This window comes from Eumetopias jubatus, unplaced genomic scaffold (genome assembly GCF_037043125.1).
Source record: "Eumetopias jubatus isolate StellerSeaLion01/CBP00866 unplaced genomic scaffold, mEumJub1_p1.0 scaffold_9, whole genome shotgun sequence".
In the NCBI taxonomy this organism is placed as follows: Eukaryota; Metazoa; Chordata; class Mammalia; order Carnivora; family Otariidae; genus Eumetopias; species Eumetopias jubatus.
In genome coordinates, this window is record NW_028274815.1 from 39505025 (window position 1) to 39520006 (window position 14982).

The 14982-nt window shown below is 37.9% G+C and overlaps 1 protein-coding gene across 3 annotated transcripts in view; it reads right to left on the reverse strand.

Moving 5' to 3' along the window:
- Positions 1-5610: 5610 nt before the first annotated feature.
- The window catches only part of KDM3A (lysine demethylase 3A), a 57989-nt gene continuing 48617 nt past the window's right edge, over positions 5611-14982 (reverse strand). For 2 of the 3 annotated variants that reach the window (XM_028122356.2, XM_028122355.2), the window contains exons 22-26: positions 13922-14041; positions 13703-13842; positions 12109-12285; positions 11893-12027; positions 5611-10932 (exon numbers count right to left, since the gene is read on the reverse strand). In XM_028122356.2, coding sequence (XP_027978157.1) covers positions 10852-10932; positions 11893-12027; positions 12109-12285; positions 13703-13842; positions 13922-14041 — 653 coding nt within the window. In that variant the 3' untranslated portion in view covers positions 5611-10851. The remainder of the gene's footprint in view (positions 10933-11892; positions 12028-12108; positions 12286-13702; positions 13843-13921; positions 14042-14982) is intronic. The other variant, XM_028122354.2, reaches the window with a different exon arrangement.

A 14982-nucleotide genomic window follows, 5' to 3' on the forward strand; every position in this document is an offset into this window, starting at 1 on the left:
AAGCCTGTCACATTTTCATGGATGCTAGTAAAGGATTTGAGACTCAATATTCACTTTTTGGGGGGGGGCAGTGCAAGTCCCAATTCCCACAGTGATGTCAAGAGGGCCAGATGATACCTCCATATACAGAGGGTTTTTTTGTTTTTGTTTTTAATAGGAGAGGGATACTGAGTTTGGGGAATCCAAATATTTTATAATGGGCAGTTTTCTTCCAGAGGGATGCAGTCTCTCTCATAAGGCTGTTTACTATCAAACAGCTTTGAGAAGATAGTCCCAAAGGGCAGTCAGGGCCTCACTCACAGTATATGCAGAAACATGAGAGAACCAGAAAGTGTTGTCTTCTAACAATGTTGGGGGAAACTGACATCTGAACAACATTGAGTCTTCTAACCCAAGAGCATGGTATACTTTTCCTTCTATGTAAGTCTCTAGTTTTAGTCATACTTATAGCCTTCAATGTAAAAATCTTGCATGTCTTTCACTATATTTCTTCTGAGGAATTTTACTTTTGCTGCTATGGTAAATGTCATTTAAAAATTTCATCATAAACTTGCTTATTGTTAATATTTAGAAATACAACTGATTTTTATATATTATTATGACCTTTCTAAATTATTTTATTGTAGTTTATAGTTTCTTCTGGATTTTTTGTGTACACAGTCATGCCATCTGTGAATAAAGACAATTTTACTTCTTACTTTCAAACACTTTTCGTCCCTCATTGAACTGATTAGGATCTCTAGTATAATACTGAGTGCATACGGTTAGAATGAGAATATAACTGATTTATTCCTGCCCTTGGGATAAAGTACAAAATATTTTATCATTATGTATCATTTTAGCTGTAGTCTTTAATAAATGCCCTTTATCATATCTAGTTTACTGAGAATTTTTATCAAAACTGAATTTTATCAAAAGCTTTTTCTGATCTGCTGACAATACAGTTTGTCCTCTTTCTTCTGCTAATGCACTGATTTTCAAACATTAAACTAGTCTTGCACCCATGGGATAAACCCCACATGGTCACATTACCCTTTATATATATCTATATGTAATACACCCGTAGATATAATTAATATATATATTAATAATTAATATATTATGCAATAAAAATACTGTAACAAAAAGGGCATTACATATTGATAAAGGGGTCAATCCAACAAAAGGATGTACATTCATAAATGTTTATGCACTCAACACAGGAGCACCTAAATATATAAAGCAAATATTAACACATCTCAAGGGAGAAATAGGCGGCAATACAATAGTAGAAGGAGACCTTAATACCCAACTTACACCAATAGATAGATCATCCAGACAAAAAAATCAATAAGGACCAAACACATCAGTGTTCAATAACACATTAGACCAGATGGACTTAACAGATATATACCAAAACTTTCCACCCAAAAGCAAAAGAATACACATTCATCTCAGTGTACATGGAACTTGTCCAGAATAGATCAGATGTCAGGTCACAAGGCTTAATAAATTTAAGATGATTGAAATTATAAGCTTCTTTTCCAGTGACAATGGTATGAAACTCGAAATCGACTGCCAGAAAAAAACTAGAAAATTCACAAATATGTGGAGACTGAACAATGTGCTATGAACAATGTGTCAAAGAAGAAATCAAAAGATAAATCAAAAAACAACAAATAAATAAATCCTACCAGAACTTACGGGATGCAGCAAAAGCAGTTCTAAGAGGGAATTTCATGGCAATAAATGCCTACAACAAGAAATAAGAAAAATCTCAAACAACCTAACATTACCTTTATACCTTAAGGAACTAGAAAAAGAACAACAAATAAAGCTCAAAGTTAGTAGAAGGAAGGAAATAACAAAGATGAGTGGAAATCAATGAAATAAAGGTTAAAAAGACAATAGAGCAAAATCAATGAAACTAAGAGCTGGTTCTTTCAAAAGACAAACAAAATTGATAAACCTTTCTTTAGCTAAACTCGCCAAGTAAAAAGAGAAGACTCAAATAAATAAAAATCCAAAATAGAGAAAATGTTACAACTGATACCACAGAAATGCAAAGGATCATAAGAGACTACCATGAACAACTATTCACCAACAAATTTTACAACCTAGAATGGATAAATTCCTAGAAACATACAACCTACCAAGACTGGATCATGGAGAAATAGACATCAAGAAATCAAAACAGACTTAATACTAGTAAGGACATTGAATTAATAATCAAAAACCACCGAACAACACCAAGCCCAGGACTAGATGGCTTCCCTGGTGAATTCTACCAAATATTCAAAGAAGAATTAATAATCCTTTCCAAAGGATTATCCTTTGAAAACACTATCCTTCCAAACTCTTCAAAAAAAAAAAAAAAATAGAAGAGGAGGGAACACTTCCAAACTTATTTTACAAGGCCATCATTACATTGATATAAAAAACAGACAACACACCACAGAAAATTACAGGCCAATATTCCTGATGAACATAGATGCAAAAATCTCAATAAAATATTAGCAAAGCAGGGTACCTGGGTGGCTCAGTCGGTTAAGCATCTGCCTTCAGCTCAGGTCATGATCCCATGGTCCTGGGATCGAGCCCAGCGTCAGGGTCCCTGCTCAGTGGGGAGTCTGCTTCTCCCTCTCCCTCTGCCTCTCCCTCTGCTTGTGCTTGCACTCTCTCAAATAAATAAAATCTTAAAAAAATATTAGCAAACCGAATTCAACAGTACATTAAAAGGATCATACACCATGATCAAATGGGATTTATCCTAAGGGTACAAGGGTGATTCAAGCTCTGCAAATTGTCGTGATACACCACATTAACAAAATGAAGCTTAAAAATCAGATGATTATGTTAATAAATGCAGAAAAAGCATGTGATAAAATTCAACATCTGTGTATGATAAAAACTCTCAACCAACTGTGTATAGGGAGAATGCACCTCAACACAAAAGCCATATATGACAAGCCAGTAGCTAAAACACTAAAAATATAAAATATGAAACCTGAGTAGTCCTAGATCTGTTAAATTGAATCCATACTTAAAAAGTCTTCTTAGCCCATATTTTCACTAATGAAGTGCTTCTACTAAATATTCAAGAAAGAAATATTACTAGTACAGTCGACTCTTGTGCAACACAGAGGTTAGGAGTGCTGACCTCCCAAGCAGTCAAAAATCTGCATATAACTTTTGACTCTCCAAAAACTTAATAGCTTACTGTTGACTAGAAGCCTTATGATAATGTAAACAGTTAATACAGATTTTGTATGTTATTTGTATTATATACTATATTCTTAGAATAAAGTAAGTCAGAGAAAAGAAAATGTCAAGAACATTAAGAGAAAATACACTTACAGTACCGTACAGTATTTATGGATAGTGTAAACTCGTCATCTGTTTACAAGATGGGATCATTTGTCAGTACTTACATCAGTATTCTCTCATATGATACACAACACTGTAAATGTTATACATATTACTTTTGGATATAAAAAATGAAACACTGAAAAATTCATATATATTTACAAGTATAACAATTCACGCATTGATAATGAAGCAGTAATATGATTGCTTCATGGTCGCCTAGTGTAATTGATACAAATGCTTCACAATACCCTAGCTTACGCACTAATGAAGGAATCACTATAACATTTTCATGACATACAGTATTACAGTCATATTCCTAGTATTGGGAATGTTACATTAAAACCATTTACCTGTGATGATGGGCTGATACACAGTTTCTCAAATTACAGGCATACTATACAGTAATGTAAGTCTTTGAAAGCAGTTATAGAACAGTAAAAAAACACATTAATTTCATATTAAATGTTACTCACCTTATGCCTATGTGAGGAGAGGCTGTCCACTTCCATGCAAGTCTTACACGCAACATTCTACGCAATGCATCTGATGATGACTCAAGAACGCCTAATACCATTCTTGCCACGAGCTTATATTCTCGAATACAGACAGACACAACAGATAAGCTTATTAACTGTGTGGCATGATTACTTACTATTGACGAAGTGAAGTGGATCATCATAAATATCTTCATCATCTTCACACTGAGTCATCTGAGGAGGAGGAAGAGGAGGTGCTGTTGCTGTCTCAGGGACAGCAGAGGGGGATGAGGGGGAAGGGGAGCCAGGGGAGGCAGGCACACTCAGAGTGACTTTATAGACATACATCAGAATGTCTAACTTATTTCATTTCTCTAAATGATTCTCTTTGGTACTAATCCTTCTTCCCCCATTTGCTTTAGTTCCAGTGCCTGTATCATCAAAGGGTCCATGTCATAGAAGGCGGCAAAATTAGTCTTGAATAATCAGAACCCTTCCAGCAAATTGTCTAATGTCAATTTGTTTTCTGGCATTGCTTCGTCTGCATCTTTTTCCTCAATGTCTGGCACTGTTAATTCTTATCAAATCTTCAATTTCTCTGATGCAGGGTCTGTTAGCTCTTGAATTTCTCCAACATCCTTATCTTGACACCCTTCAACTCCTACCATGTTTGCCATATTCACAATCTTTTATAATTTCCTTGATTGGCTGTCATAAACCCCATTAAGTCATGTACAACATCTGAACAGTTTACTCCAGCAAGGAGTCATTATTTCAGGCTTGATGGCTTTCACAGCTTTTTCAGTAACAACGATGGTATCTTCAATGGTGCAATCCTTCCAGACTTTATGATGTTCGATCAGGGTTCTCTTCCATAGCATCGACAATCCTTTCCATAGAGTGCCATGTGTAATGAGCCGTAAATGTCTATACCTCCCTGATCTACAGGCTGAATTAGAGACGTTGTGTTTGGGGGTAAGTAGACACTTCAGTGCCTTCAATGTTAAACTTGCAGAGTTCTGAGAGGCCAGGGGCATTTGCCCAGTATCAAAAGAACTTGAAAACCCAGTCCCTTGATGGCAAGGTACTTCTTGACTTCAGGGGCAAAGCATGAATTAACCAATCCAGAAAAAGGGTTCTCATTTGTCCAGACCTTCTTGTACAACCACAAGACTGGCAGTTGGTATTTATCTTTTCCCTTCAATGCTTGGATGTTAGGAACTTTAAAGGTAAGGGCAGTCCTGATCAGAAATCCGACCACATTTGCACGTAACAGTAGAGTGAGCCTATCTATCCCTTCCTGCCTTAAATCCTGGTCCTCCTCTTCCTAATAAATGACCTTTGTGACTTTTTCCCCCCAGAATAGTGCCGTTGGTCTACACTAAAAACCTCCTCAGGCAGATATCCTCTCTCCTCAATGATCTTCTCAATGGCTCCTGGGAACTCCTCTACTGCCTCTTGGTCAGTAGAAACTGCTTCTTTTATCTTGATATATATTTAATTTTACTATGTTATGTTAATCACCATACATCATTAGTTTCTGATGTAGTGTTCCATGATTCATTGTTTGTGTCTAACACCCAGTGCTCCACGCAGAACGTGCCCTCCTTAATACCCATCACCAGGCTAACCCATCCCCCACCCCCCGCCCCTCTAGAATTTTTAAGGCCAAACCTTTCTAAAACTATCAAACCATCCTTTGCTGGCACTGAAGTCTCCAGCTTTAAATCCTTTGCCTTCCTTTTGCTTCCTTTTGTCATCAAATATGTCTATAGGTATGCCTTTCTTAAAGCAATCCTGCACCCACATAAATGCTTATTTTCAATAAGCTAAAAAGGTATTTCACAAAAAATGTTTTGCACAAGCTGGTGTAACACAACCATGATTTCATGAATTTCCTTTCCTTTTCTTTCTCTTTTAACAACAGTCCCTAAGCTTGAGTCGTTTATCTTGAAATGGTGGGCATCTGCAGCAGATCTCAATCTACAATACATAGCAAGCAATTCAACTTTTCCTTGTAATGTCATGACTTTGCTTCTTGGGAGCACCTCCAACATCATTAGTGGCACTTCATATGGGTCCCCTGGTGTTACTGTTTATGGTATTGCACTAAACACAAAAATACATGACAAATCCGAGCACTTTGTAATACAATATACAATTTACTGAAGACATGAACTGCTCATACAGAGAAGACCAGTGTCACGTCGTGTTTTAGGTGAGCTCACCTCAACAGCACGAGGAGGTAGTTACAAAATTATTAAAATAGTACAATACCTACAACTAATTTTATGCAGTTTCATACTGCATCTTTATGTTTACTTGACTGGGAATGGCAGCATGTACAGTCTGTGTTTATGTGCCTCAGTTTTATTAAATTTTAACTTTTCATAATAGATTTGTGTATATTTTATGGTAATAAATGAAAATAGACTAGTACCTACATATATTTTATGCATTTATGACAGACCTTTTTAATTTTTTTGTATTTCTAGTCTACAGGGTTTATCTGAATTTTTAAAATTGTTGCCAATCTCCAAAAAATTTTCCAATATAATTATTGAAATAAAACCCATGTGTAAGTGGGCATGTGCACTTCGAAGGCTGTTGTTCAAGGGCCAACTATATATATTTTTTTCAGAGAGGAGATAAAAACATTTCCCAACTTGTTTTAGATTATCACAACTTTGTTATCATAACGTGACATTACAAGGACATTTCAAAATGTTAGACCAATACCCTTCCATTAACAAAGATGCAAAAATCTCCAAAATATTCCATATTACTTATGTGTGATCTAAGTCTTCTTTTTCTTATACACTGAAAACTATACATTCCTAAGCACTGCTGTGACTGAATCCCACTATTTTTAAGTGTTGTATTTTTATTATTCAGTTCCAAATATTTAATTTCTATTCTGATTTCTTCTTTGATCAATGGGTTACTTAGAAGTAAGCTGCCTATTTTCTCAGCATTTGGGAATTTTGCTGATAAAAAAGTAAATCTTTTTTACTGATTTTTAGTTAAATTCCATTATCATCACATTAAGAACATACTCTATACAATTTCAATTTACATACTCCTTTGAAATGTATTTACAGTGTATGGTCTTCCTGGGTGAAGAGTCAACATGCACTTGAAAGAAATGTGTTATTTATAGCACTGGCTTTAGTGTCCTAATAAATGTTGATTTGGTTGATAGGTTCAATTATTTTGTACTTATACTGGTTTTATGTCTGATTATAGCAACTACAGAAAGAGGGAGAATCACCAACTCTTTTCCCCTTTAATTCTGTCAAATTTTGCTTCATTTTATTTTGAAGCTCTGCTGTTAGGTGTGTACACAATATCTTCCCACTGAGTTGACCCTTTTATGATTGCTAAAACTTTTTCTCTCAAGACAAATACCTTATGACTTCACGCATATGTGGAATCTAAAAAACAAATGAATAAAACAAAAAGAACCAGACCTATAAATACAGAGAATAAACTGATGATCATCAGAGGAGAGGGAGGTGAGGGAAGGGCAAAATGGGTGAAGGGGAGGGGGAGATACAGGCTTCCAAGCTGTAGAATGACTAAATCACAGGAATAAAAGGTGTAACATAGAGAATGCAGTCAATGATACTGTAATAGCGCTGTATGGTGACAGATACAGCTACACTTGTGGGGGGCACATACAATGTATAGAGTTGTCCAATCATGTCCTACACCTGAAACTGATGTAACATTGTGTCAACTATAAGCAAATTAAAAAAATTTCTAAAAAAAAAATTTTTTTTTTCTAAAAACCAACCAAAGAACACCTTCTCTCTGGTGTTCTCTCTTCATCCTAAAATCTTAAAATTGGAATCAATATAGCCATAGTTATTTTCATATGACTAGTGTTTACATGGTACAATTTTTTCTGTACTTTTAACCTACAGTCAAACCGTATCTTTCATAAGCCGCAAATAGTCGAGTCTTTTATTACAGTCGGACCATCTTTACCTTGTATTTGGAATATTCAGAAAAGTCCCATTTGTTCCTTCTTTCCTGACTTGCTAATCAGTTTTTAAAAAACAAAAATGTCATTTTCTCATTCAACTCCAAAGGTTTTCCCTACTTGGGAGTTGATTTTTATTTTGGTAAAATATACATAATAAAAAATTGAGCATTTTAACCATTTTTAAGTGTACAATTCAGTGGTATTAAGTACATTTACAATGTTGTACAACCATCACCACCATCCATCTCCAGAACCTCATCCCAGACAGATACACTCTGTACCCATTAAACAGGAACTCCCATTACCCCTTCCTCCCAGCCCTGGCGACACCGTTCTATTTTGTCTCTATGAAATTTGTCTAAGATTATGATTATTTCTCATATAAGTGGAATCATGTATTTATCCTTTTGGGTCTGACTTATTCATCCACGTTGTAGCATGTGCCAGAATTTCCTTTGTTTTTAAGACCGAAAAATGCTCCATTGTATGTATATGCCACATCTTGTTTATCCCTGCATCTGGGATGGACTCTTGGGCTGGGTCTTTTGAGTAACGCTGCTATGAACACGTGTGTACAGGTATCTGAATCCTTGCTTTCAATCCTTTTGAGTAAACCTAGGAGTGGAGTTGCTGAATCATAATTCTGTTTAACTTTTTAAGAAAAATTATCCTTTTAAAAATATTAATGCTATTATTGCTTCAATGTATCCAGGAGTTTGTAATTTCCCTTGTCCTCCATTTTCTCTTGCATGCTGTGGGTTTTCTTTCCTAAGGATATCCTTAAAATTTCCTTCAGTAAGGGCCTGAAAATAAACTCTGATTTTTGTCTGAAAGTTTCCATAAAGAACAGGGAAAGAATTTGGCTGTGTCTGTGTTGCTGTTTCGGGCTCCGGTCTTCAGCACAGTGAGAACAGCGTTTACTTTCTTCTGACCTGCACTGTTGATGTGGAGAAGTCACCTGTTAGTCTGTCACTTCTTTGAGGATGTTTTCCCTACTCTGGCTGCCTTTCTTGTAATTTATTATATGTGGATTTTTTATTTACTTTGCTTGATTTAGATAGGCTTCTCCAATCTGATGACTTTATGAGTACCAGGAAACTCTGTCTCTGGACAGCATCCCCCACCCCCATCCCTCTCGGCTTTCAGTCCCTGATTACCAAATCCATATTTTTTGGCATTCTGCTTATCAGTTAACACCTCTTTATAGAATCCTGTTGTTCAATGCTGTATTCTGTATTTTTACCAATCTCCCAGTTCATAAAAGAACTTTTTTTGTTTAACTCATCTGCTAAGTTTCTAATTTTAAACATCATGTCTCATTTCTATAAATTCTATTTAGCTTCTTTCCATATCTTGTCATTTCTGGAAATCACATTCTTCATATTCCTATACTCTCATTTCTTTTAACAGAGATAACATTTCAGAATATAAAATAACACTGGATCATTTCAGTCTGTAAACCTCTGCAGGTTTAATATGGCAATCTGAAGGTCCTTGCTGACTCTTGTTCATGGTGGCTTTCAGTTTTCATGTTTGTTGTTCCAATCTATTTGATTGTGAATAACAGTCTTGGAACTGTCATTCCCTTGAGGCCTGGCTTGAAGCTGATTTCCTCTACAGAGGACCCAAATTTTCCTATTTCAGCTGAGGGAGATTTCTAAGTAGCAGTGCCAATTTGAGAGCCAAACCTGTATAAAGGAGCTTCTGATAAATTCCCAGGGAAGATGTTTCCCACTGATATGGGCAGATATGTCTACTTATTTTTTCCAGGAAATTTATGTTTTACAGGTGTTGGCTTGAAGAGGGGGCTGGCATTAGGCAGGGATCTTTGACCTCCTACCTGGGCACATAGGAAAAAACCCAGGCTCTAGGCTTTGTCTCTACTACTTGATTTCAACTTCATTCCTTTTATTTAGTGTAACAATAGCTGTCTAAGACAATCAGGGAGATACAGAAATGTGGCTTTTTAATGAATTTCTTCCATCAGAAAGGACTATTTTAGATACTACTATTCTAAAACTTCTAATAATTTCCTTTTCCTTTGTAAACTTACTTTATAAAAGGCCAGAAGACAATGTATTTCGATCTCTTTGAAATACCCTTTTAGAAGAACCATTTAACCAGTCACTATTTGGTTTTTTTTGTTGTTGTTAACTTCCACTCTGAATTTAGCTAATTGGTGATGTTTCTTTGTAGAGGTGTGACAAGGTTTCCACTTGGCTGGGAAGAAACTTATTTCCATGTTAGCATTATAATAACCACAAATCACTATAGCATCTAATTTCTTTGCTTTTAAGATGAGCTCCTGGAGCAACCTCTTAACACTTGTAACACTTGAGAAAAGTCTATTGAACCTACAACCAGAGGATAACAATGCCAATAAGTAGAGTCAAAATATTATATGAATACTTTAATGCAAAATGCTTAACACTTAAAATTAGCAAAGCTTCATTTAAATTAAAACTCCATTGGACTAAATAAAGATGGTTAAACCCAAGAATTATACAGTAGTTGATTTCTGCTATATAATGCCAGTCCTAATGCAACACAGCAGGAACTGCATCATTAGCTGTCACTTCCTCCGTCCTCCGTCGCTCACCTGAGCCCTACAGGCTGAGGGAGAGTACTCAGACACACACAAAACAAAATACAACCAAATAAACTGCGCAGTGATTCCTAATAGTTATAAACCCATTCTGATTAAGCTGTCCAACCCCTCAGCTGGGGAGTAACTGCAGGTATTGTTCCAGAGCGGATAAGAGGTTTTGTTTTTACAGAATATGGTAGAAGTTCTGCACTAGGTGAAAAGTCACAGTTTAAGGATGCATGTTCTGTAAATAGTTCCTACATATACACATTTAGTGTGTGTAAACACTAGAAATATACATTAGACAGAGTACCCTTACCAGTTGGGTACAGTTTAAAAAAGAAGCTGAGGTAACATGAATCTCAAAGTCCACAGGAATCCTGCCTGAAGAGTTTGATCAGCTGCCAGGAATTCACTTCCAATGTACAGGGGTTAAGGCGTCTCTGGGACCCCTAGGGTTTGCCAAAACTGGATTCACTGGCTTTCAGCATAGCAACTGCATCTTTCACTGCATGGTAGATAACATTCTTCACCTAAAAGAACGGGAGAAATTATGGTCAGTTTACCACTATATCTAAAATCTGTCACTAAGACCAAACATTTCCCCTGACAGTTTTATTACCATTCTCTCTAAAGTTAAAACTTGGTATTCAAAATGTTAGTACTTAAAAGGCACCTAGACTCCTTTAGGCCAGTATGTCATACACATTTTAAACCCATGCCTCCTTTTCTCCCTTCCGTAGGTTTTGATGTCCCATAAACCTGAGCCTGGTGAGTACAGGGAGAGGCAAGCCCCAAGGTACAATTTTTCAAAACTTTTATGTTCCCCTAGTTTTCCAAACATGAAACTATGTTACGTAATTCACTACTGAAAGCATCTTTAAACCCACTCTCTGAGATCTTCTTTGGATCCCAGAGATTCTGTTCTGCTCTACTCAAGGATGAGAACAACACAGCACTAAAAGTCTTTGTTCAAGACCAATGTCTGGCAGTTGAGCCAGGATCAGAAGTCAGATCTATTTATTCTTTCTTTCTTTTTTAAAGATTTATTTGAGAGAGAGAGAGCATGTGCACTCAAGCATAAGCGGGACAGATACAGGGAGAGGGAGAGAGAGAATCCCAAGCCAACTCTGTACTCAGTGTAGATCGGGCTCAAGCTCACCACCCTGAGATCATGACCTGAACTGAAACCAAGAGTCGGACACTCGACCGACTGCACCACCCAGGCCCCTCAAAGATCTATTCATTTTCAGTACTAGTAAGTCTTTCTCTTGGGGCACAGTCCTTTCCAGTCAAAACAATAACAAACCAAGGTGAGACTTCCTCTATGTTCATTCCTCCTTGGCCTAAGTAGACAGTGAAACTACACACGAAGCCAGTTTATCAACTCACTGTACCAAGTGTGACATGGCCAAGTTCAATGACTCTCTTTAGGTGAGTAATGGGCCATGAAGCCAGAGAGAGAGAATGCCAAGAATCAGTGCTATTTTTACCTGTAATTTATCTTCATGGTTGGTATGAGTCTGTGACAGATAACGGAATTCCTGAGTAAGCCAGAAACAGTGTTTAACATGCTCTGGAGAAACAAAATCTTCAGCCACTTTAATACAGCTATATAAGTTATGAACCTGGAAAACACAAGTTACATCAGTAACATATGCAAAAGTTCTTAGTGTAAAGAGAATAAAGAATAAAGTAATGTTTCTTGCCTGATGTGGAGCTCCTGCTGGAATAAATACCACATCCCCAAGAAACTGTACAATAGCCCAGCCTTGAACTCCATACTCTTGATGAAGACGCTTTCTCAGTGATCGGTCTAAGTACCAGCTCTGATCATGAATGGGATCATGGTCTGCTGGGTTTTCTTGACCTTGCTCTTCTGATACCTAGAACACATTTGAAATATTATGAAACTGAGCAACACATTGAGGCACAATGAGGGTATTCCCCCACCCCACCCCACCTCCAGGCCCCCGAATAGTGTGGACAGTCAGTAGATGTCAGGCCTTCCTTAACACGTACCCCACCGGCAGAAAGAGACAGGTAATACTCAAAGACGTTAACTGAAAGAACCAAGAGAAGACTGAAAGAAAATGTGGTTTTCCTTCTGTCATTTCCAATAATCTCTGACTGGCAGTCTGCATATTTTTCTAGATACTATGTTTGGACAATATTTTGGTCTAGACTTTTGAATGTAAGTAGGCTCAAGTTCCTTAGAAACAGACTGTTGTACTGCCGTTATTAAAAATCTATAATTCATTTAACAATCTGAGTTACAGAGCAGTCCCAAAGACAGCTATAAATTAAATCAGTTTATTTTAGACACAGTATTTGGCAGCAATATGGAGACCAGCAGGTTTTGGAAGAGTCAAATGATCCTAAGTCAGAAACAGCTTGATTCAAACCAATGCTGGTTAAGGACCTACTCGGCACCAGGCAACAGGCTAGGGGTGTTCACATCTAATCCTTATGAACTGAAGAGTATCAGCCACAGATACTGGATGCTCCCATCTTTCCAGCTGCCTAGAACTTCCACACATAGCCCTTGCTGAACAACCTGACAACCACTAGGAACTTGGAATCTTAAAAGCCCCTGTATCCTGGGGCACCTGGGTGGCTGAGTCGTTCAGCGTCTGCCTTCGTTCGGCTCAGGCCATGATCCCAGGGTCCTGGGATCGAGCCCTGCATTGGGCTCCCTGCTAGGCGGGAAGCCTGCTTCTCCCTCCCCCTGCTTGTGTTCCCTCTCTCGCTGTGTCTCTCTCTGTCAAATAAATAAATAAAATCTTTAAAAAAAAAAAAAAGCCCCTGTATCCCTTTCCAATGGCCCTTTGCAAGCTAAGGGCCACAAGTAATGCCTGAGGCTTTCCTGACCTACTACTAAATGAGGGTGGACAAAACCCACAGGGACCTAAGTAACTCACTCAGAACACAGGTATCAAGGGCCAAGGAATTACACATGAACTTCTGCGGTACTTAGATTTTTAAGGCAATAAAAACAAATAGATGCTAAACAATCAGAGGAACGGTTCGGACCTGAAGGGAGAGCACAAAAATCTCCAAATGCATTATAATGTAAAACACAGACATAAGACAAGGCCTCCTCTTGTCAGAGGTGTGAGCCTGATCACTTAGAAATCTTTGTTCCTCAGCAACCGGCTTCAGCCTAGTCAATCTGATAAGCAAAGATTAAACTTTTGAGGTTATGATTATTGCCCAGTAGCCAGTCAGTTCTCAACATGGAGTAATTTCTAACAGTGCTATTCTCCATGCCTCTCTTCACAAGCCATAGGATAGAAACCACACCTTTTTAAGGAATTCTCGTATTTTCTCTGTGTCCTTCGCAGCATATATGTGCCAGAGGGCTCCTGGCTTCTCTTTTCCTTCAATAAATCGTTTTATTGTGAGTTCATCAGAATCTCCATCTTGGATGGTTTTAAGGACTTCTAGAGCAAGAGAAAGCAAATATCGGACCACAGTCTCCAACTCAGAGAGCAAGTCTCACTTCTACACTTAGCACCCTACCTTCTTCTTGGTCACACTGTCCTTTGGGAATTCCCACATACACCATGACATTAGCTGCATCAGATACGTCTAAGTGAAGATTTGTGGTTCCGTATTTCCTGTCTTCTGGAGTAATTAATCCTGTCAACAGAAAACACCTTAAATTTATGGAGATGATGAAGGCTGCCACTGTCTCTCCCACTCCCTGAGAGATACCTGGTCATAAGATTTAAAAGCTGCCTCTTATATAAATCATGTTAAAGAGAACAATATTTAATATTAAGTTATGTTATCCTTTCAACTTGGAAAGAAAATAATCTCATCAAATATTTAATTATAAAAATAAAAAACCAAGTCCTACCACTAGGACTTGTTTATGATGATAGGCAAAGTAGGTCCTTGATAGACCCTCCTGCGAAGAGCAACTAAAAGTGCAGGATGAAATTATTGAAAAAAATTTTTTTAATGAAACAATGTGCTGGCGAGAGAAGAAATACTCCTAAGCCAAAAAACAAGAAAGCAGGACTCGGGAATGGTAAAGTGGCTCCCAGAGCTGGAATGTGCCGAAAGGACATGTGCTCGGCCAGTTCTCAAGCTTTGGCTGTCACAGCCTAGAGTATTCTGGGGCAAAACAAAAGGCCCAAGACCCACTCAAGATGGGGAGTCTAACAGAAAGCCCCCTCACATGCACATAAAGCTGGGACCTCAAATGGCTATACACTTAGAACAAGATAGAACACCGCCCAACGCATTCCTTGGTTCCTTCAACTGTAAAAAGAAAAAAAAAGAAAAAAAAAGAAAAGAAAAGAAAAGACAAGTGGGGAGTGGGGGTAGTGAGCCATAGCATGAAGTCCTGGTTGGTGCTCGTAGTCTGAAACTTTCATCTCTTACCCCCAGAAAAAGACTCGCCTTCTCGGCAGTCACGCTGAGGCTCACCGAGCCCTGTGGTCACCGTGGATGGCCTGCCAGGACGTGAAGACCCTTGATTGGGCAGCAGAGAGAAGCCTGGCTCATAGGGGGCAGGCAGAGGCTGTCTGCTAACCCACCAGCCCCTGAAACAGCTCTGTTTTGTTTGGAGGAGG